General features: G+C 36.1%; 5 protein-coding genes across 8 annotated transcripts; 3 read left to right on the forward strand and 2 right to left on the reverse strand.

The window, feature by feature from the left end:
• The first annotated feature begins 3,257 nt into the window (after positions 1-3,257).
• LOC119082399 (juvenile hormone acid O-methyltransferase-like) lies at positions 3,258-4,278 on the forward strand. Its single transcript, XM_037191930.1, has 2 exons — positions 3,258-3,924; positions 3,977-4,278. Exons 1-2 carry the CDS (start codon positions 3,279-3,281, stop codon positions 4,162-4,164), a joined length of 834 nt encoding a protein of 277 aa, XP_037047825.1. The 5' UTR covers positions 3,258-3,278; the 3' UTR covers positions 4,165-4,278.
• Positions 4,279-4,627: 349 nt separating this feature from the next.
• LOC119082306 (cytochrome P450 3A8-like) lies at positions 4,628-6,668 on the forward strand. Of its 2 annotated transcripts, none has more exons than XM_037191800.1 (5): positions 4,628-4,939; positions 5,007-5,156; positions 5,218-5,855; positions 5,911-6,414; positions 6,466-6,668. In XM_037191800.1, exons 1-5 carry the CDS (start codon positions 4,887-4,889, stop codon positions 6,648-6,650), a joined length of 1,530 nt encoding a protein of 509 aa, XP_037047695.1. In that variant the 5' UTR covers positions 4,628-4,886; the 3' UTR covers positions 6,651-6,668. The 2 variants fall into 2 exon arrangements, with proteins under 2 accessions (XP_037047695.1, XP_037047696.1); XM_037191801.1 differs by having other exon boundaries at positions 5,218-5,837; positions 5,908-6,414.
• A 2,909-nt stretch (positions 6,669-9,577) lies between these two features.
• Positions 9,578-10,387, forward strand: LOC119082398. Its single transcript, XM_037191928.1, has 3 exons — positions 9,578-9,745; positions 9,802-10,173; positions 10,254-10,387. The coding sequence occupies exons 1-3, from the start codon at positions 9,677-9,679 to the stop codon at positions 10,272-10,274; spliced, it is 462 nt and encodes a 153-aa protein (XP_037047823.1). The 5' UTR covers positions 9,578-9,676; the 3' UTR covers positions 10,275-10,387.
• Positions 9,942-12,141, reverse strand: LOC119082397 (nicotinate-nucleotide pyrophosphorylase [carboxylating]-like). 3 transcript variants are annotated; one of them, XM_037191927.1, is made up of 5 exons: positions 11,911-12,141; positions 11,577-11,857; positions 11,263-11,512; positions 11,019-11,198; positions 9,942-10,956 (listed from the first exon to the last, which is right to left on the reverse strand). In XM_037191927.1, exons 2-5 carry the CDS (start codon positions 11,828-11,830, stop codon positions 10,774-10,776), a joined length of 867 nt encoding a protein of 288 aa, XP_037047822.1. In that variant the 5' UTR covers positions 11,831-11,857; positions 11,911-12,141; the 3' UTR covers positions 9,942-10,773. The 3 variants fall into 3 exon arrangements, with proteins under 3 accessions (XP_037047822.1, XP_037047821.1, XP_037047820.1); XM_037191926.1 differs by having other exon boundaries at positions 11,263-11,507; positions 11,572-11,847; positions 11,911-12,121; XM_037191925.1 differs by having other exon boundaries at positions 11,263-11,507; positions 11,572-11,857; positions 11,911-12,117.
• Positions 12,142-14,446: 2,305 nt separating this feature from the next.
• Positions 14,447-16,529, reverse strand: LOC119082395. The gene is made up of 5 exons (XM_037191924.1): positions 16,459-16,529; positions 16,101-16,212; positions 15,931-16,036; positions 15,797-15,861; positions 14,447-15,740 (listed from the first exon to the last, which is right to left on the reverse strand). Exons 2-5 carry the CDS (start codon positions 16,156-16,158, stop codon positions 14,548-14,550), a joined length of 1,422 nt encoding a protein of 473 aa, XP_037047819.1. The 5' UTR covers positions 16,159-16,212; positions 16,459-16,529; the 3' UTR covers positions 14,447-14,547.
• Positions 16,530-22,896: the final 6,367 nt, after the last annotated feature.

Consider the following 22,896-nt stretch of genomic DNA (forward strand, 5'->3'; position numbering starts at 1 on the left):
AGATTGTTCAATTCGAATTCGACGAGGCGGCTGCAAAGATTTACTCAGGATTTGTTAGTTAAATTTAAAGGATTCCGATTTCGGTGGTAGTTCTGCTTGTGACGAGAAGCGAACATAAAGTGTGATTTATTTTATAAAAGAATGTTTTAAGTCAACAGCGGTTAAACCGTGAGAGTATTCAAGAAAACAGACAAAAATATATTTTTTATGAAAAGATTATAAATCTAAAGATGAAGACATACCTATCGTAACATAGTAATGAAGAAGGAGAAATACCGTTAAAATTAAATGTTGAACAAGAAGTTATATTCATTAAACCAAAACAAAAATATTGAACTATTTTAATGAAACAGATGTTATATTGGCCTTTTCATTGTGCTTAGTGCTCTAATAAATGAATCTCATTCAATTAAATGCAGCAGTTAGTACATTTGAATTTAATTCAATTTAACTTTTCATTTCCATTCATTTTAGCTTCATATCCTCTTTCGTTTGTAAAACAGAATTTTCTACGATTTAAGTAAGGTATAATAATTGTTCGCACAGTAACTAATTTCTTTCGACTGCATCTCGCTGCTGTGTTGTAGATTATAATGTTTAGTTGTTCTAGATTGTTTTTCTTTTTTTAAATAAATACTTTAACAAGATAATTGCTTGGTTGTTTATCTTAGCGATGGTGGTTCAGAAAACCTCTACGGTATTTTATGAACGTTTATGTACGGGTCCAGAAAGCTTTTCAAATAGAACGATGCATAAAAATAGTGAAATACTTTCTCATTATAAGCTATTTTAATGGTAGTACATTGAACGTCCACAATTTTGTTTCGCTCAAAATAATGTCCTTACCCTAGAAAATTATAAAAAAAAAATTATTGAAAAGAGTCCCATTTCCTTCCAAACGTCGTTGCAGCATGGAAATGACGCTTCTGCACAGAACAAAACTTTAATAATCAATAATATAAGTTCCTCATAAGGCAACGGTCGCCGTTGGAGGATGCCAGCTTTTTGGCCAATAACGATAATTTCCAACAATGCATAAAAACGGATGAATGTCTACAAATTTTTGCTTGCGATCGGCAATTTTGATCACTTCAAATTCTACAATAATGTGACCCTAGTCTCAAGAGTATTTATCACACACAACACACTCAACCACCAAACACCGCTCGGGTAGCAGAAATCACTTTAGAAAAGTATCGCAATATCAAATTTTAGACAATAATATTGTTCAAAAAACGATAATATCGTTTTTGGACGATAATATCATCTAAAAAGTCCTCCTCGTTATCCTCGCCCATCATCAACAACCGCGTTCGTGTTTATTTCGGACCGAACCTTTGAACAACGGCTAATTCGTATAGTCCCTTTCCTCTTCTTGCTTCCTCCTCCCACTTCCACTCGGTCCTCCACTTCCACTCGCTCTTCCACTTCCACCTTCGTCACTTTTCTCCCTTTCCTTATACGCTATTTCCACATCCATCATCACTAGATCCTCCCTCACTTACTCAAGCTGACAATGAATACTTGAATAGCAATACAACGATACATGTCACGGTGAGCTTGAAAAAAATTTATTCGACCCCTCATAGAAGTGTTTTTAGTACCACGAGTAAGAATTACGTCTCAAGAACATTTTTTTATGGGAAATTTTTTATTAGGTTTAAGTTGCTGTGTAGCTATAGGAGCTTCATAACTATCAACAGACATCCTTTAAGTTTTTTGAAGCAAAGTCATTCTACTAGGTCGCTGTGAATTTGAAGGGCTGTTTCATAGATTTCTATTTTCTCTAAAAAGTTTTTAGACCCGTACGAAGTACTGGGGTCTTATGCGTTTACGCATAAGTCCGTAACACGTCGAATTGGACTCCCTGAGTAAGGGGAAAACTATTGTGGTTGTCTAGAGATGCCAAATCAGTGAAAAAAAATGTCCGTCTGTCCGTTTGCACGATAACTTTAGTAAAACGCATCCGATTTTGAAAATTCTTTTTTTTCCCGTTTGGTAATGTCAAAAGACAGACTAAGTTCGAAGATGAGTGATTTTGGATCGACCCTTCCCGAGCTGTGGCCCAATAAGTGCTTTACGGTTTTTCGAAGATATCTCCGGACATTCAAACGTTACACTTGTAACTGATACGTCAAATAAAAGGTATTTACAATACCGATCGACAAAAAAAAAGTTTATGGAAGTTTATTGACCGTACCAATCAGGGAAAAAAAAGTTTTTGAAATTATGTTCTCCGGAGCGTGAGCTAGGTCTCTTGGAGTGAGCTCTTATCTGGCTACTCGGCCGTACAGTGAACGTGGAGTATTTTGTCAATATCTCGAGTAAATTTTGAAATTTCCGGTCTCCTAACAAAAAGGCTGCCGGTGGCCATATTGGATTTTAATAAAAGTGATATATATTGGGAAAAATGGTACTTAGAGTGTTTCTGTTAACATGGAAATAATGTGTTAAGTGTGAGGGGTTTCAGGGATTCCATATATGGACATCTATATATACCTATATACAGCTATATTGAGCTATATACAGGCATATAGAGCTATATAATAGCATATTCCTCTGTGAAATGTTTATTTATAGTGAAATATAGGTAAATATAACGGTATAGTTGTTTAAATAGGAATTTATGAAAGTTGACTTCGTACGGGGCTGTCTATATTGCCTCCGGCAATTTATTTGTATATGCTAACAAGGCAAAGAAAGATAATGTAAGTGATTTTAAAGGGCGAATAGCTTTTCAGTAGAGAATGAAGTAAAAGAAATGAAGAGTTTCACAGTAAAGGCTTTTGATACGAATAGGTGTTTCGTACGGGTCGGCGTTAGCTATGTTTTTTTAGTTATTTTGCATAATTTAAGGTGTTTTTCATTCATTAAGCGGTTACAGTTGGTTTTTTTTTAGTTGGACAGGAAACATCGATGACTTTTAAAACTCTGATAAATCTAATGTTTACTCAAGGCAACTCTCTAGCAACCGCACACACATTGTTTAAAAAATTAGGAGGCCAAAAATCGGACAGTGTCCGCCTGTAAAGTTTATTACACTGTATTCATACACTTCCCAAATAATGAAATTTGTAAGCAGATACTGTCCGAATTTAGGCTCTCTAATTTTGTAAACAATTAGTGTGTGGTTGCTAGAGAGCTACATTGGTGGCCTTGGTTTTCCAAATTTGAAAAAAAAAAACTGAGATAATGTAAAGTGTTTACTGCTTATCTAATGATAACTGAAGCGTTTACTTACAAAAAAAGAGAATTACTTACTCAGTCAGTGCACAGAAATGGATGATCCAGAATTGTATCACAAAGCGGAGCATTTCAAAGCTGATATGCAAAATTTTTTTGACGAATATAAAGCAAAGATTCGCTTTCGTCATGATCGAAAAGACTCATTGCTGGACATCGGTTGTGCTGGTGGCAACATTACAATCGATGTTATACTCTCCACACTATTACCGGAAGGCTTTTCTCGCTTGGTAGGAATTGATATTAGCAGAACAATGATTAATTACGCAAATGAGCATTTCAAACTTCCGAATGTTTCGTTTGAAGTTCTGGATATTGGAGGCGATATAACGGACTTTTTGGCGACACATCAATGTTTCGATCATATTACAAGCACTCTGTGTTTGCACTTGGTTCCGGACCAACAACGGGCTCTACAGAATATTTACAATTTACTTCAACCAAACGGAGATTGCTTGCTGTACATTATAACGGATTGCTTTGTGTTTGATGCATACGGCAAGATGGACAAGAAATGGTTGAAATACATGGAGGACGCTGATGATTACATTTCACCATATTATCGACGATTGAATCCTGAATATTTACTGAAGAAATATTTGAAAAACGCCGGATTTACTCGATATGAGATTCAGATGAGAAAACAATACGTAGCTGTCGATGATGTCGAGAAATTCAAAGGTAATGTTGTGTTCAAAATAAGTCGATTTAAGTTAATGTGGCCCGTTTGCAGAGAGTTTCTCATCGATTATACCATTTTTGCATCGAATGTCGCCAACGGAAAAAGAAGAGTTTACAGAAGAATTCGTCGATCTGTGTCTCGAAATGACGATGGAAAAGAATGGAGAGGTTCATAATGGTGCTGGCGGCAAGATCGATTTAACTTACACACTCATGACTGCCTTTGCCGAAAAGACTTAATTTCCAGTAACTTACTAACACCGGTAGCCTGGAGTGTCGTACAAAATTAACCGAACAATTTTAAATTGTGCACATACGAAGTAATTCTCATTAAATTGAAATAAAGTACGAATGAGCAGACCCATATCCAACCCACATCGTCCGAGTTTCGTTCAGCTAGAGGCGAGTTTGAGTCGTGAATTATGATGAACCTAGGAAAATTTCACCGTACCTGTAGTGCAGAGGTGAGGAAAGCAAAGAGTAACGTTAATCTCTTCGCGTCATACTAAAGTATAAAGTATGAGGAATCACGTCAGTATTCGCAATTCACGAATCACGAAGATTCACAACTCATTTATATATGTAACCAGTGACTTCTGCCGTACTCATTTGAAACGCCTATAATCTAAAAAAAAGTGCTTGCGACTTTTATCGAAATGAGTTTAACGTAGCCAAGAATACTAGGCACTTCAAGTCTTCAAGGTAAATGGCAGGAAGTATGCGACAGCGGAACAGGATTATCTCACGATAAATCAAAGCGTGAAAAATATATTTTATCGTATTGTCACGACTCGTAAGTCTTCCTCAATGTAAGCATCGGTCTTGGTCAATTTCTATTTAGCTATTAAACTGAAAGGTTTTTAATAGCAGAAGCATGTGAATTCGTATTCTCAATCTGTCTTTGACTTCGATATAACACAACTAAATCGATAGTTGTCAGCGAATGATCTGACGGATCAGAAATGCTTCTTTTAATCTGTTTGACGTTATTGGCCTTCATTAGCTATGGTTATTGGTATGAATTCAGTTCAATTCCTAGAAGGGTGATACAAGCGTTTAAGTAAAATGATTGCTTCTTATAGGAGTTTCTCCAAAAATTATAAATATTGGAAAATCAGAGGAGTCAATGGACCAATACCATTTCCGATTTTCGGAAATTTATTAGACGTTCTACTCACTCCTAGAACCATTTTGGAACTGAAGTATTACCGAAAGTATGGCAATTTATACGGGTACGATTTAGTTTCGTCAACTAGCTATACCAAATTTGAACGCATTTTTCATTCATTGAAGATACTACGAAGGCAACAAAACAGTTCTAGTAGTAGGTCAGCCAGAGCTAATCAAAACTATTTTGGTCAAAGATTTTCATTCACTTCCGCAAAGATACGGATCTGGCACTTTACATCCCGTTTTAAAAATGAATATAGCAGACATTGTCGGCGATGATTGGAAAAGGATTCGGTCGATCGCTGCTGCAACGTTCACAGCTGGCAAGATAAGGCAAATGTATCCGTTCGTTGAAAGCTGTGTGAATGATTTTATGGTGCATTTGGAGAATATCATTCAGACAACGTCTAATGTCAACATTAGGGATTTTTATGGATGTTTGGCCTTGGAAGTGATAGTTTTATGGGCATTCGCAGTTAGATTGAATTTACAAAATGGACTGGACAATCAATTTGTGGTGCATGCGAGAAGAATTTCGGAAAGTAATTCAATTAAAAAGTTTTTGGTCAAATTGATTCCGAAGTTAATTTTCAAAACGATCGGTGTAACAACCGAGAAGAACTCTTCAGGCAAGAGTCGACTTTATTTTGTAAATTTAGTCCGACAAATGATTAAATATCGAAAGGAAGGCGAACAAAAATTCAATGATTTTTTGCAAGTATTAATGGACGCAGAACAAAGTGAATCCCATCATGTTGAAGGTAAATGGTCTAACGAAATCTACTTCTTTATCTAATGCCCACCAAATTGTTTAAGGGGAGAAAGAGTCAGAGCTGACGAACGTTAGATTGAGTAGCCCAAATAAAACGTTGACCGAAGACGAAATCATTGCGCAGACGGTTGCTTTTGTAGTTGCTGGTAATGAGACAACAGCAAGTCTGCTCATCTACGCAACATATGAGCTTGCGATGAACACTGACGTACAAGACAAATTGTTCGTGGAAATTAACTCCTCATTCAACACAAATGGCTCGATAGATTTCGATGAACTCTGTCGCTTACCATATTTGGATGCAGTCATATCGGAAACTCTGAGACATCACTCACCGGTTGAGAGAACTACGCGCATAGTTTCACAGGAATATAAATTGGGTGACACGGACATAATTTTACATCCTGGGCAACTGGTCCACATACCAATCTATGCAATTCATCACGATGAGAAATACTACCCCGATCCATTCAAATTTGATCCAGAACGATTTATGCCGCACAACAAGCACAATTTGATTCCATACACTTATTTGCCATTTGGGCAAGGTGAGCCTTGAAACCAAAGTTGAAATTATTTATCAAAGAAAAACGGTGCAGGTCCGCGAAATTGCCTTGGAGCTCGTTTTGGCCTGTTAGAAGCGAAATTGGCATTGGCTAGAACGGTACACAAATTTACTGTTTTTCGATGCACCGAAACCGATGAATGGCTGGCTACGGATTCTAACACATTGCTAAATGTGCCTAGACGACCTATCGTCGGTATTGCAATGAGAAAGAAATAAAACAATTAGAAAGCTTGAGCTTGAATTTCAGTTATATGAATTAGAGATGAGTGGGCATACCTATGCGTAGTACGGTGAATATACGGTATGGTGAGTACAGTGTTATAACTTGAAATCTGAAGAAGAAAAAAATCGGGTGCCCACCGAGTCTTTCAAAATGCATATGCCATAAATACCCTTATGTCCACAAATGTGTAAAGAACCCGTGCCGGTGGAATCTATAAATTCATATTTGTTCGTATCTGATGATTCATTGATCATTTTGAGTTTCTCATCTCTACGTCAAGAAGTAGTAGCGATCTTGTAAGCTAAGTGTAAATATCCGGTTATTAAATGCCTTCCTCATTTAAGTCTACCTCGTAATTAATATAAACGTAATATCGACAAAACAACAAACAAGCATCTAACATTCGTTACAAATTACAATGTTGCAATTTGTATCAATATCAATCAATAGTTCATTCAGTCTCAATCGCATGGACTTGCACGAATGCACATTGCTATTGAGTTCTAAACAACAAGTTTGCCACTGCAACATTTTCATCAATGTCAGTTGTCCATAGAGATATGCGGGTCTGCCATTTTCGGAAACCCGCCAGACCCGAACCCGCCCGAATTCAGACTTTCAAACCCCGTAATTTTTCGATTCGAAAGAACCAAAAACCCGTCCGAAACCAGAAACTCGAAAAAAAATTCAAGAACATTGAACTGGCTAACGTGATGTTAGATTCCATTTATTGGAAAATGTTTTTGCGCGATTTTTACAATTTTCAATAATTCCTTCGGGTCTGCCACACGTTTTTAGTTGAAGCCCTACCAGATCCGACTCGACTGAATTAGAAACCGGCCAGACCAGAATCAGTTCGGGTCGGGTTTAAAAGTCTAACTGCTCGAAAATTCGGCCAGCGCTCACATCTCTAATTGACCATCACTCAGATTTGTTGAAATACACTTGTCTACACTCGCGTGCTTAAGTGGTTTCAGTAACACATTGGTCCGAAATTATTGTGTCGCCAAGTCTTTTTACAATCCCTTTCTGTTATTTGCAATTTGTTTTGAAATAAAATTATAAGCTAGCTGATGATATCTAAATTGCTTTTAATTGTATGTCATGATTGCGATTTAGTGTCTTATATTTTAAGACAATGTATAACAAAGTAAACATTAGGCGAACTACGCTGTGACCTCAATAGTTATGTGATTGAGCTCATAAATTAGAGAATATGTGCATGCCCAACGAAATATTGTAATTTACTGTAAATTTGCGGCTCATGATACTCAATTCATTGTTTTCACATGCTTCAGTTGTGACCTTGTTCTTCAATAGTTATTTGTGCCACCGAGAATTGAAATACGACTCTTTTCAGCACTAATTTTAGGGTTGTAAAGTGATTTATTTCAGCACCCGTTTGATGTGATATTACAACACTCAAAGCAGTGTTGATATGGAATTTGTATGAGTTGTTACAGCATTCGTTTGAGAAAATGCAAATCAATGTGATCGATCAAATTTGAAGAGTGATTGTTTACAATGAAAATTACGATTTTTTGTGCTCTTGTCTATTTCAATTCTCGGTTGGCACAAAGCATGATGTGTTACACGTATTGTAATGAGATTTTTTCAGCATACGACCCAAGTTTTCCTTACGAGCGGAGCGAGTGCTGAAAGTGCTGAAAAAATCAACATTACAATACTTGTAACACAACATACTATTATGACATCGAGAGCGAAGTACATTATTAGGCTCTAGATGTGTGTCGCAGGCCGTGTGTCATAATAGACGTCGTGAGCCTAATCAAGTACTTTGCACCGAAATTCATACAACGTTTCATGCAACAGAGGGAACAAAAGTTCGCAGTTTTCGAAAATTATGATCTCGAGTTGTATAATATATTTTGTGCCACCGAGAATTGAAATACGACGGATTTCAATATCGATAACTAGATTGAAATGTCCAAAATTACAACACCCGTTTTCATGGCTTATTACAACACTCAAACCAGTGTTGAAATGAAATTCGTATGAGTTATTACAGCATTCGTTTTAAAAAAATGCAAAGCAACGTGATCGATCAAATTCGAAGAGTGATTGTTTACAATGAAAATTCTGAATTTTTGTACATTTGTCTATTTCAATTCTCGGTTGGCACAAAGCATGATGTGTTACACGTATTGTAATGAGATTTTTTCAGCACACGACCCAATTTTCCTTACTCGCTCCGCTCGTAAGGAAAACTTGGGTCTAGTGCTCAAAAAATCAACATTACAATACTTGTAACACAACATACTAAATATATCGCTCGTAAGGAAAAGAACTAGTGCTGAAAAAATCGACATTTCAAAACTGCACTAAGGTACTAAGTTAAGCAAGATGCTATTGTCGACTCGTATCACGTTCTGACGTTACAGTTTCGTCGTGATATTAGGTAAATATTATGAGGTGTATGTTCGAAATTGTACATCGAGGATGTAATAAATAGTTTACTTATTCGCTGAGCTGGTGTAATTCACAGTCTATGTTTATAACTCAATAAAATTATTGAGGCAGGATTACAGCTACTGATTCTATTCTAATAATCAGAAAACGAATTCAAGATAATTGGGTCAGTGGATTGGAAATCTAGATCCGCAAAAAGTCTTTGCACACATATAAGACACATTTTATGCAAGAGTAGCTTTCGGATATGGTTTTAAATGTTTAATTTGACCGGAAGCGAGCTTTAACGTTGGCATCAATGGGTAATTCCCTGCCTTCCGATCAAATCTTTAAATGTTAGATACTAAACTCAAGTGCTCATTTAGTGCAATCGTAACACTAAATGAGTACGGTTCCATCGTATCGTGCCCGAAATGTAAACGGAACGATGTAAAGATTCATATTCACAACTCATGATGACAACCAACAATTAATGTCCGGGCATTCGTTAGCACTACATGCTCGGTATATATAGTGGATAAATTGTCGAAAAATATTCTGTTGCGTTCGAGTGGTCAGTGTTCAGAGTTCAGGATTAAATGTCGATGCTATGATTTTGGTTAGAACTTCCATGTGGTTCGGTTTTTTATTATTCATATATGCCTACAAAACGGATAAGGTAATTTGTCTCCAATTTTAATGATATTTTTAAAAATAAAAACAAAAAACTTCCAGTTTCCTCCTCTCACGACGGTTGTTAAGCACTTCGACTTGAACCATATTGTCACAAATTGTTACGAAAGAAGTGGAGTGGACAAAAAGGAGTTAATCGAATTTGAAATGAGCGAAGATATGGAACATCTACCGAACAGCACAGCAATTAAAACTTATCTTCGTTGCTTTGGTGAATTGAGTGAATCATTGGAAGAAAAATCAAATAAACTGCTGCTGGGTAAAATGTCTGCCTATTTTGCCGAATTGACGAAAGAGGAGCAGGAAATCTATTTAGGTATGGTCAAGGGATGTGTGAAACGTGCAAAGCCTATAAGAGATCTCCTTGAGTTTCCATACAATCTTACCGTCTGCTTCAAGCGAAATGACAATCAGGTAAATTATGACGAAAATTGGATTGGATTGACGATTCTTTTTAATGATTTTTCATATTTTTGATTCAATTTCATCTGCAGCACTTTTATATTTTTTACTGAAGTCCAGCCACTTCACTACACGAGAAAAGTGGTTTGCACTTCATGCTTTTAAAACAACTAAAGTAGACAAATTATATGGCAACTTTTGATCGGAAATAAATTTGTGAAACATGTTTGTGCGATCGCTTTCATTTAATAGCGATACAATTGCATACTAGCATCAGGCACGAGAAGCAAAATATCGGGAGGCTATTTTTGATTGGTCTACAAAGTGTAAGCTTCAACTTTCATCTTGCATCCAATAAAAACTTTTCGATATTGCTTTGTTCAGCACCTCACCGTAGCAATGAACATGATATAATTATCTTAAAAGAGATAATGGCATGATGAAGTCAAGACTAACTAGGCTAACATTCATTCTAATCTTTGATTGCAACTGAGACATGATGATAAGTGGAAAGTGATAAAAGTCTAGCGACCTCTAAAATTATAGTTTAAAAATAGCTGGGGCCGGTAAATTTATCATCACACAGTTGTGAAGTCGAACCGAAAACTTTGTTTACTGAGAAATTTTCATGGAAAAATCAACCACTTCATATCCTTGCACTAACGAACTCGTTGAGATAATGTCAACTGATGGTATTGCATACTGTTGAGCGTTGTCCTCTGTAATACCCCCGGAGGCTTCGATGAGAATGTGCGGAAAATTAGCTTTCAATTGTTTCGATGCAGCTTCAAGGTTCTGTAATTGTTTGCGATTCATGATTTCTATAAATTTTAGACTCAGCTGTGGTTTGAACTTACAGCGGGAGTAAAATTGTCCAACATAATAATGTCAACGGATGAAGCTGCTGCGTTCAAGGCTTCGTCAATATTTCTGCACTCAACTTCGATTTTAGTCGCAAATCCTGATACACTTTTCACTTTGGCGATAGCGTTCTGGATGGAACCGCTGATGGTGACGTGATTATCTTTCAACATTACCTAAGAAGATTTTACACACAAAATGCATTCGTAGATGACTCGCATCGCTTAACATTAAGATTACCATACTCCCCAAATCATAACGATGAGGATCGACATTTGCCACCATCAAACCGTATTTTTCGACGAGTCGAAATCCGGGTGTGGTTTTCCGTGACCCGGCAAGTGAACCATTCCATCCTTGCTTGGTTAAACTTTTCTGAATACGTCCAGCTCTAGTAGAAACTCCCGAACATCTTGCTAACACGTTGAGGATAAGCCGTTCGGCTAGTAGCACACAGTGACCTTTACCAGTAATATGAGCCACTTCTATAGGTGTTTGACAGTGAATTTAAATAACTTTTTCCTTTCACAGACATCTGACTATTTATACCTATAATTCCATTTGACACATCAAGATACCGCCCTTCTTCATACAACCACTCCACTGAGCACTCTAGCTCTCGAAAAACTGCATTTACAAAAGGTACACCAGCCAAGATCCCTGAACTTTTACAAAATATTTTGGCAGTCACTTTTCGATCGCCAGCAATGATCGCTTGCAGATCAAAATTCGGAGAATCTTCTTTTAGCCAATTTCTCGCACATTCTTGCAAAACGATTGGATTTAAAATGGAAGAAATGCCAGCCATCGTTGATTAGGGTATCACTAGAACAAACATTTCTTTCAGATGTCACACATTTTGCAATTAATTATTCAATTTCGTTTTACCTTTCAAGAATTTGTCAGATCAATTTGTACCTTTTCTAACCTCTTCACCGTTTCAGAAAGCTTAATTCAAAATCTTCCACATTCACTCAATCGATTCATATAAAAAGTTTCACGAAATGTGTGCGGATCAACAAACTGAATGTGTGCAATGCAATGCAAAGTGTATAACAAACTGATTTTCTTATCACTAATTTTAGATTAGACGACTTGTTGCATGAACCGTACCCACAGCCAGCTTTTTCCACTACCACGATATTAACGTTTTCCACGTTTTCATCCAATAACACGACAACCGGTATATTCATTCATTCTAATTGTCGTAGGGAAACTGGAAGACCCGCTTTTATACGACAAGTTTGAGTTGTGTATCTTTGTCTATATTTGGTAAATCTATTTGCCATTACCACAAATAAATGAAATGTTACGAACCATATTAAAATGAAAATTTGTACAAATAAGAAAAGATACAGTGGACGTCAATGAAATTTAGAGTCCAGCTGATTTTCAGCTCATCCACTCAAACAAAACTCATGACTTTTCACGGTTTGACCACTACCACAACCACACGCATTAGTGCTACTATTCCACCCGCATGAAGATGTTTTTTTAAATTTTTCGTCCCTTTGTTGAGAAAATTTTAAAAATTATCTAAAATCGAATAAAACCAATAACAATTTGCCTGAAAATGCTATGAAATTCGAAAAACTCGTGAATAACAATAAAATTCCGCATCCTCAACACATTTCTCTCCGACACCCAACTACATTTTTCCGTTGTTCATAAATAACTTATGCGAACTTATTAGAATTCGCTAAAAAAAAGCCTTCTAGCGTGCGTTAGGTAAATAACTATTAAAGACAAGCTTTACACTCGTAAAATTTAAAAAAATGCGGCGACTGACCGTCGAACAGAAATAAATGATACTCTCCTGCATAACGCAATCTGTACGAGTTTAAACAGCTTTATTAATCATATGTTACGTGTGTTTTGCTGCTTTGTGATTGTGTATGCGAATGCGATCTATGTTAAGATGAATGTTTGTTACTTTTTTTTTTGCTGTGTTTGAATTACCTAATTTTACTGTATACTTAAGCTTTTGAGCAAGGCAAGCCGGTTTAATCGTTAAAACTGTTGTTTACTATAGAAAACCTCGGTTGGCCTGAAGAGGTGCTACCTTTTTATCATTCTTTGCGCTCAATTTTCGCGTGATATAACTTCACTTTGGTAAAATATCCGTGAAGTTGGCTCACAAAAAAATAGAGCGCTGACATTAGTAATTTTATGACAAAAGGTACTAAAAATGCAATAGAATTATACGAAAATCTATTACATACATACGTTGGAGCTTTAGTTTCCAAAAAGCTTTTCCAAAGAATCTTTGGCTTTGGTGCTTTGGCTTTTCCCTAATTACGGGTTACAAAATCAAACTTCACACGACTTCACACTTTAAAAGAAAAAAATGGTTAAAAATGTACTGAATCAAAATATGCTCAGAAGTTGTAATAAATCCAGTATGAACCAGTTTGAAAGCCTTGAAAGTTTACCTCAAGAAGAAAGTTTTGAAACACTTTTTTTGTAGAGGCGTTGCGAAATGAACAGATCATTTTGAAACACTCTTTGTAGGCTTTTTGAAATGTTGAAATGAACAGATCATTCTGAAACGCTTTGGCGTTCCAAAATGAACACATCATTTTGAAATGCTTTTGAACAGATTATGTTTGAAGGACAGGTTACCTAAGACCGTTCTATAGTTATTTCAACGAATTTTCGTTAACAAAATTCGTTTGTGCACCGGATACAACTGAAATACGACATAGTATTTTGCCATGATTTTTCGTTGAGAAATGTCAGTTTTTCCCGAACGATATATCGTGCGGGAAAAAAATCATTTCTTTACGATTTATCGTGTGAGAACGGTTTTGAATGAATTTTTCCATGACTATACGATTGATCAAATTTAATATGGTGAATGTGAAGTGTTGCATATTTTCAAGGTTCTTTCAGAACCTTGCATATTTTCACGTAAATTGATGTGTTTTGTCTATTTCAGTTGTCCCTTCGTCAACAGGAAATGGATTTTTCCCGCACACGTCCTAATTTTCCTGAAAAAATCGTCATTTCCTGTATTGGTACGAAAAATACTATTCCTATACTGTTCCAGCAAACACATTGTTCTGATAATAATAAAATGAGATAGCAACGTGAGATATTAGATAATTATGTGTATCGTCTCGTACGATGCCTAGGTAAAACTGATAAACTAATACACTCGTGCTTTTGTATGAAACAGGTCCAGCGGAAGGTGGACCGAGTTTCATAAACAGATAACGGATTTAAAGCCTATAGTTTATAGCTCCAGAAGTTCAGGAATCATAATCGAAGTATACGAATCCTTGATATTAAGAAATAAGTATTCGTTGACGTTTCTCATTTTAACTTTCAATTTGTCACAAATATAACATCCATTTAATCCACGTCTTTATTAACTGCAAGAATAAAGTTTAATAAAAAAACAACAACTGAAATTTGTTTCACGATCCATTTCGGTTCATTTTATTAGCAAAATGTTCAAGTGGTAAATTAATATGACGTCATGTTTATGGAAATTGTAAAATGTATAATAGAAAAGGCATTCTATTAAAGTCCTTGTGCGCCATGGATTTCCTGTTTCGATTTCGACAGCTGTTTCATGACAAGCTCCAGTAATTCATCACAAATCTCCATCAGAAACTTTCGATGTCTAAGCCCATTCAGCCATTGGCTGGGCAATCCTTTGAAGCCCAAACGACATCCCAGAAGAGCTCCAGCAACAGCGGCATTTGTGTCCGCATCACCAGCTTCCAACGTTAGATCGGTAATTATTCTTATGAAAAAGTCACCACTCTTCATATCATCAGCTTTGTTTCGGCTGAAACAGAATAGAGCAGAGCCCACACACTTTAGGGTGTAGCCTATGGATCGTCGCTCGTCCAATTGCAAATCGTGCAGATTCTTTGGAGGACACATTCTTTCCACGTCCGCATTCCACTGGGTTTGTTGTTTGTCGATGAGAAAGCTGTAATCGGACACCACTTCTTCGATCATTCTCATCAAGAGATCATTTTGACCGCATAGTGTTGTAGAAAACCGGTCAGGATCATTTGAACATACCGCCGGTGTTTGTATGCGTAACGGATCGATGGGTCTATGACTTGGTAAGGAGAACGAACCCATCGCCGGTTTCTTTACAAATTTACGCGCTATTGGAGACCACAACGACTGTAATATATTTCGTGATTTGTCTTTCTGCACTGATTTTGGAGAAAGAATACTTTTCAGTGCTGTCCCAGTCGGTTCATCGTAGTTTTCAGTTGCGTCGCTGTTGATAAGTTTCAACAGTTTCTCTTTTTCGCTGTCCGGAATATTGTACTTTCGAGTACTCCCAATCTCCATCCTTAGCATTCTTGAAATGAGTACCGATACGACTACAGCAGAGAAAATGCATCGTGGATCGGCATGAGTTACCTTCGCACAATTAGCGGCATTTCGCACAACATGCGATTCGTCGTGGAATAGCGAAATGCCCAATACAGAAGTTCTCATTACAGCGCCATTAGCTGCAAGATTGCGGTCGTTCGCTTGCCAAATGTCGAGTGCAGCTTTGTGCGGATTCGTTTCGAATTGGGTGTGTCCTATTACACAGCCAACTGTAAACCCGACACCACAGCATGTCTTGTTGTCCAGTTCCGGGAATCCAATTTCGGTCCATTCTTTAAGGCTATATGCGAATTCCTGAGGTATAAGAAGTCCATCCGATGACAATAAACATTGCAGAATCAACAGCATTTGATCTGCGGAAATTCAAACATTAGACCTCCACAACGGTATCAGGTATTATTTTCCTAACCAGTATCATCGGTGAAGTCATTTTCATGCCATCGGCATCTGTGCCCATCTCTGTAGAATTCGTGACTAAATTTTGGTGTTGAGATTTTGAGAGGTAAGTTGTCCGAGAAACGTTGATAATATGCTCATACTTACCCTTTTGCCAATCCAAATTTGATCGGACCATCGCCGTAGAGTTTTCGTGCTGTTTCTTTATTCATGAACTCTGTAGCCAATCCGAAAGCATCACCCAGAGCGGCGCCTGTTTTCAAGGAATTTCGTCATTTGATTTGATTTTTAATCGCTCAATCAATTTGTGCATCTACCGAAAATTATGCCTTGTATTTTGTCTCGTAACTTTTCTTTCTGCTGACTTGATTCCATCTCTCAACTTATGCTTGTATTAGCACAAAATTCACAAAAGCTACGGAGTCAGAGCTTAAAACCGTACAAAACAAGTTAATTATGGTGCAATATCTTATTATATCGCGAAGTCATCGAATTAGGAGGGGAGCAATGTTGATGAACGATTTTTGTGTCTTCCAACGGTTTCAACAATCGAATTTCAGGGCACAACATCCGGTTATTTTAAAATGAATTTATCAAAGACATTCAATTATCCCTAGCAATAGATTTCGTATGAGTTTGTTTCAACACAAAATTTCGTTCATCGACTTTCTTCACCTTATCATTTAATGCTCGTATAAATAGTGATTCATATGCTTTTATATTGTTGAACATTATAATCTATACGTGCACTTTTCCAGCGAATTCATTGTAAAAAATAAACAAAAATAAATGAAAACCAGAGAAATGATACCTAGATGGCGCGCTTGCGGCAACGCCATGTAGGTATCATTGGTATCATTTCTCTGATGAAAACGAGACATCGTTCACTTTACTTTCCATTCGCGGGCTTTTATATCTACAAATTCAATACTTTAAAAATCATTACAATGTGTTTTTTTTTGCTCTGAACTTTCATTACAACAGGCAGTAAAAGCAGGTTTTTCCGGTAAAATCATTACCCACAGACAAACATCCCGTCATTATAATATGTTTACTAGTCTGCATCCCGTGGCGCAATGAAAAGGGCAGTGCGTTGCTAGAAATCATTTTGACTTATGAATTATGGTTTCTTCGTTTATGTTTACGAAGAAACCATAATTTTGTACCGGTCAATGCATATCTATAGATGAAATTTGAATAATTTCGGTGGATATTCCAATCTAAGAGTAATTATATCTAGAGGGGAAATTTGTACGACGGTTCCTACATCAGTTCGTATAAGATACACATTTCGTATAATTTGCCCTCTTAATTAAGAGGGAAAACACATATACCAACAAAAATTTCGTATATTATGTTGGGACCACATATTTTACGTAATTTTGTTCGAAATTTCCTCTCTAGGTATAATTACTCTTAGTTTCCAATGAATCCTAGAGATAGACGCATCAATGTGTCTTCAATTAATAAGCGGGCGTGACGCAAGCTCACTACCAAAAAAGTTTAAAAAAAAAAAAAATGGGGACAGCAACTTTTTGACTTCTCTCCCTTGGCTCCAATGAATCCTAGGGATCCATACGAGTTCAACGAGCTATCACACGTTACTGCAGCTTCAAAATTGGCCAAGATATTGAATTTAAAATCCTGGTTCTTCCATATAAAAATGCAAAATTTCGTTGTTTCAGATAATGCAAATTGCCTATGAAAAAATGGACCCAGTACCAGGAAATTTTCTATAGATTTTCCAGAAATTTTGGTTATAGGCTAATAATGGCCCAAAAATAAGAATGGAATATTCAAAAGTTGGAAAAACCCATATAGTCCACATAGTCTCCATACAAACGTCATATAAAAGTCAATTTGTATGTGTGTGTTTTCGAGAAATTGTATTTGTGTGTTTGTGGTGAAACCATTGAAACTCAGACAACTGGTCTCTGCAGTGGCGGATTAACGTTTCTAGCGCCCCTGGCAAATAAAAATCTAGCGCCAATTTTGTTCTGTTTTTTGGTGTTTTGTTTCCTGTTTTGTTAGACAGTTTCTTCGCATGAGTGAAAGGAGGTAGTACGGACTAGAGTCACAGAATCTGCACTGATGATAACAAGAAAAAAAGAAAAGTCCAGCATAACTACCGATCTACATCAGAATTATTGTCGAAACCTTGGTTCGAAATATCAGTAAAATATGTTTGAGACAAGTGGGAAAATCAACATTGTGTACACGACAAAAAAAGAGACTTATTTAGTTATTATTAATCAATCTTAAATATAAAAAATGAGTTTCTATCTCAGAAGTATTGATTTTTCAACTTGCTTCAAAAAACTCTAATTTTACCAAATTTCGGGTCACTGTAAAGATTTTAAGTCGAACAAAGTTACATTTTTTTCCTGATTCACAAGACAATATTTAAGGTCACATGTTTTTAGAGCTCACTTTGAATTTCACAATGATCATGCAAAACGAAATTCGGAAATATTTTTCAACTTTTTTCATACTTTCATCGGACTTGTAATAGCTTAATAGCTATTTTGCTAACTATTGCGTAAATGGAAATTTTGCGCAATAGATGTGAAAATTGTCAATCCGAGGCGAAGCCGAGGTTGACAACACATCGTATGCGCAAAATAGGCACGAGTTAGCAACAAGATTTTATGTACGGAAGCAATAAAATACGCACTGAAGTACATAAAGTATTTTTTGGTGACCTTCGACACATATATATACTTTCAGAAACTCGTAGATTTTCACCTGAATTTGCAGGACAAGCTTATATCAACTCAGAATAAAAAATTGATGGGTGATAGTATTAAAATATTAGGGTATGTGTTCATGATAAAAAAATCGACAGATCTTCTGCTTTTGTTGAAAAAAGTTTGTATTTTTATGGTTTTAGCCAAAACACCTTTAAAGTGAATTTTTTGGGCTCAAGTTTTGCGCCAGGCTTTTTAAAACCCGACTTTGTCAATATTACTTGAGAGTATATGAATACAAAATATACAACATAAAAATGAGACTTGGAAGAATTTGTAAAAATTTAGGTGACATACTGCCATACTGCCATGGCTATAAAAAGTTTAAATTTCATTAAAATATTGATAACGAAATCACTCTAGAGTGATCTAAATTTGGCGCGATATTTTCGATTTCAAATTTTCCTATGTAATTTTAGAGTCATTTTTTTGCTCATATCTTTTTCCAGCGCCCCAATTTTTCCAGCGCCCAGGACAAAGTCCCGAATTGCCCATGGCATAACCCGCCACTGGGTCTCTGTCTTGCATCAAAGAATTTGTGTGGAAAGGGTTTGTCATCTGTTACTGACAGCGACGACAAAAGCAATCGATCAGATATAATTAACATAGTCTTATTTAGTAAAATTATTGTTAAAACAATGAAGTACAAGATTTCGATATGAATTTGTATTGAAAGTATTTGACCAAAAGAAGTAACAGATTTTATAATAAATTCAATAGTAAATTGGTCTGTACAAAGGCTGTAAACTTTGGGGAGGTCACGCAGGCCGTGAATCTTTGTATGAAACCCGCCATGTTATCATCAAGTGTGGTGTTTCACCCGCGCATCTGAATCTGTGTGACCTCCCCAAAACTTTACAGCCTTGGTCTGTACTTCAAATGTGTCAAATTGCGTATTTATCTAACTAGGCCCCACCGTTTGGGTGGGTCAGGTCCCTTGACACAGATTTTCTCAATCAATTTTTGCAGTTGTTTCAAAAATATTATGAAGCTGACTTGCTTTCTCATAAATTGCGCATTCCTTTTATTCCCTTGCCTGAAAGTCAGGGTCTTACACCAGAAAATACCGAAATATGTGGGTGACAAAAAAGTTCACTATGATTGAAAATGTATGAAATGGTATGAAAAACGTTAAATGTGGGTGACAAAAAATCGTTGAAGGCACGATAACTTGAGTAATTCTCAAGCAATTTAGATGAATCTTTTTTTTAAATATGTGGAATTAAAATCTCGAGGCTAAGTTCGAAGATGGGCAATGTGGGACGAAGGATCTGGAAGCTATCCAGGAAAAACAGGATTTTACACTGTTGATTATAGCCTCAATCGAAAAAGATTACTTTGATGAAATTTGATTTGGTTGCGTAGTGTGTGTAAATCGTATAAGTATGTTCTCGATAGAGTTTATTTAATAAGTGGAAAGAACAATTCCATCAGTCGATGTCCAGCTTTGAACCGGTAAACATCTCCTGCTAGCCAATTATCAAATTTGATAGTCAACTATCAAATTTGATAGTCAACTATCAAGTTGATAGTCAACTATCAAGTTGATAGTCAACTATCAAGTTGATAGTCAACTATCAAGTTGATAGTCAACTATCAAGTTGATAGTCAACTATCAAGTTGATAGTCAACTATCAAGTTGATAGTCAACTATCAAGTTGATAGTCAACTATCAAGTTGATAGTCAACTATCAAGTTGATATTCAACTATCAAGTTGATATTCAACTATCAAATTTGATAGTCAACTATCAAATTTGATAGTTGACTATCAACTTGATAGTTGAATATCAACTTGATAGTTGACTATCAACTTGATAGTTGACTATCAACTTGATAGTTGACTATCAACTTGATAGTTGACTATCAACTTGATAGTTGACTATCAACTTGATAGTTGACTATCAACTTGATAGTTGACTATCAACTTGATAGTTGACTATCAACTTGATAGTTGACTATCAAATTTGATAGTTGACTATCAAATTTGATAGTTGACTATCAAATTTGATAGCTGACTATCAACTTGATAGTTGACTATCAACTTGATAGTTGACTATCAACTTGATAGTTGACTATCAACTTGATAGTTGACTATCAACTTGATAGTTGACTATCAACTTGATAGTTGACTATCAACTTGATAGTTGACTATCAACTTGATAGTTGACTATCAACTTGATAGTTGACTATCAACTTGATAGTTGACTATCAACTTGATAGTTGACTATCAACTTGATAGTTGACTATCAAATTTGATAGTTGACTATCAAATTTGATAGCTGACTATCAACTTGATAGTTGACTAGAGGTGTGCACCGCCGATTTTACGCCGGCGCGCCGCCGATTTTTTGCTAAATTTTCGGCGCGCCGCCGCCGAAAAATAATAGCTCACGCCGCCGCCGCCGCCGATTGTATTTTCGTCGCGCCGAAATTTTATACGTTTAGTGCTTTCAGAAATTTTAATGGGCGACAATAAATATAAACTTAAATTGAAAAATCTATACAAAAGTGTGTGCCTGAGTACATGTACAAGGTTTTAGCAAATGTTTATCGCTCTTAATTTATAAGTCAGGTTTCTATATGCTGCTATGTTTCTATATGCGTAGAAAGCATAGCCTATTTTAGGTAATTTCTTAAAGAATTTTCGGGAATTTTAGAGAATTTCGAGAATTTTCGGGAATTTCGAGAATTTTCGGGAATTTTAGAGAATTTTCGGGAATTTCGAGAATTTCATTGCAAGGAAAATATACCTTCGCTCAACAATTCGTTGATTTTAATTTCCGATTTAAGTATACTGATAACAATTCTAGAATAAGCAACTAAAAAAGATATCGACATTAGGAAGTGAAAAAAATTAAAATTGATTTTCGGACTTTGTTTCACAGTTTTCTTTGCCGGTGCTTCTTCGAAGACACCTTTAAACCACTCAGAGGCGTATTACCCTATGGGAAATTCGGTACCGTGCCCATTGCGCTGGAAAAAATATGCGCTGAGCTCGGTCACTGAATGGACAATTATTGTCTGAAGAGAAATTTTAATCTATCATAAAAACTATGTAGAGTTTGCGAATTAATTTTACATTGCCTAATCTCGTAAAAAATACGTACCAAATTTTTTAGTTTGATGAGTGCAAGAGTCCATGAGTTAAAAGGGAAAATTTCAATTCGCGCGTCAGGGTATTAAAACCGAATATTTACAAAAAGAAATTGTTTTGATAGGAAACATGAATGGTGAAGTCTAAAATGAAACATTTAGAACTACAGACCTTACTTTGAGGGCTGAGCTGATCTTCATTTGTTTGCGCTATCCTATTACTTTCAATAACGTAAATCATGTAGAAAAAGAAAGCTGATCACTTGAAAATAATGCCACAGCGCAGCAAGAAGTGAAAAATAAAAAGCTCGAATATTGAATTAGAGGGATTCTTTTTAAAAACAGCCTACCGAAATCGGACGCATTTTCCAGTGGACTTTGAAAACGGTTTTGGCTTCTAGGGTCGAATACCTTTCTAGGCACATATAAAAAAGTCGACTGGAAAATGCGTCCGATTTCGGTAGGCTGTTTTTCAAAAGAATCCCTCTTAGCGTAAAAACCAATGCAGGATAAATCACCCAGGTACGGTCTAATGTCACCTCGGAGGAAATAACGATTTTCAAAACGGATTTTAACGCTTATTTTTATCTTGACAAAAATAATGAGTGCGTTCAGTATAAATCGACAGATTTTGAAGAATCTGCCATAACCCGTATGTACATTCATTGGTAAAAACTACGAACTGTGAACTAAAATTTTTACTTTTACCTCATACATGTCAGTTCTATTAAGGTTCTGAAATAACAGGTAAGACACCTCTGAGTTGATCACGAAGGCGGTGACACCAATATCGGAAAATCGAAAAATCTTAAAAATAGCTCTTTGTCCTTTGAAATATGTAAAGCCACACCATAGAGGTCGACTACCACACTTTGAAGAACAATAAAATCGAAACGCAGCGAGTTTCTAGTGTTTTAATAATTTTTAAGAATTTCGGGAATTTTCAAGAATTTTCGAGAATTTCAGAGAATTTTCGGGAATTTCGAGAATTTTCGGGAATTTCTAGAATTTTCGAGAATTTCAAGAATTTTCGGGAATTTAATTCCTAAAATAGGCTATGGTAGAAAGGAGTTTTTTGTTTAAAAAAATTTGTTGAAACTTTGGGTTTTTCTTCTTACTTGCACTGTACGACGGTGATTTTGTTTCTGATGCTACGATAGGGTTATCTTCGAAGTAGCTTTCTATAACGTATCCTATTTCCATCAGTAGATGGCAAGTGTCTTATGCATATTTTTAAATACTTCTTCTTCTTCTTTTTCAGCCTGTTTCTAT

The sequence above is a fragment of the Bradysia coprophila genome, unplaced genomic scaffold (assembly GCF_014529535.1).
Source record: "Bradysia coprophila strain Holo2 unplaced genomic scaffold, BU_Bcop_v1 contig_415, whole genome shotgun sequence".
NCBI lineage: Eukaryota > Metazoa > Arthropoda > Insecta > Diptera > Sciaridae > Bradysia > Bradysia coprophila.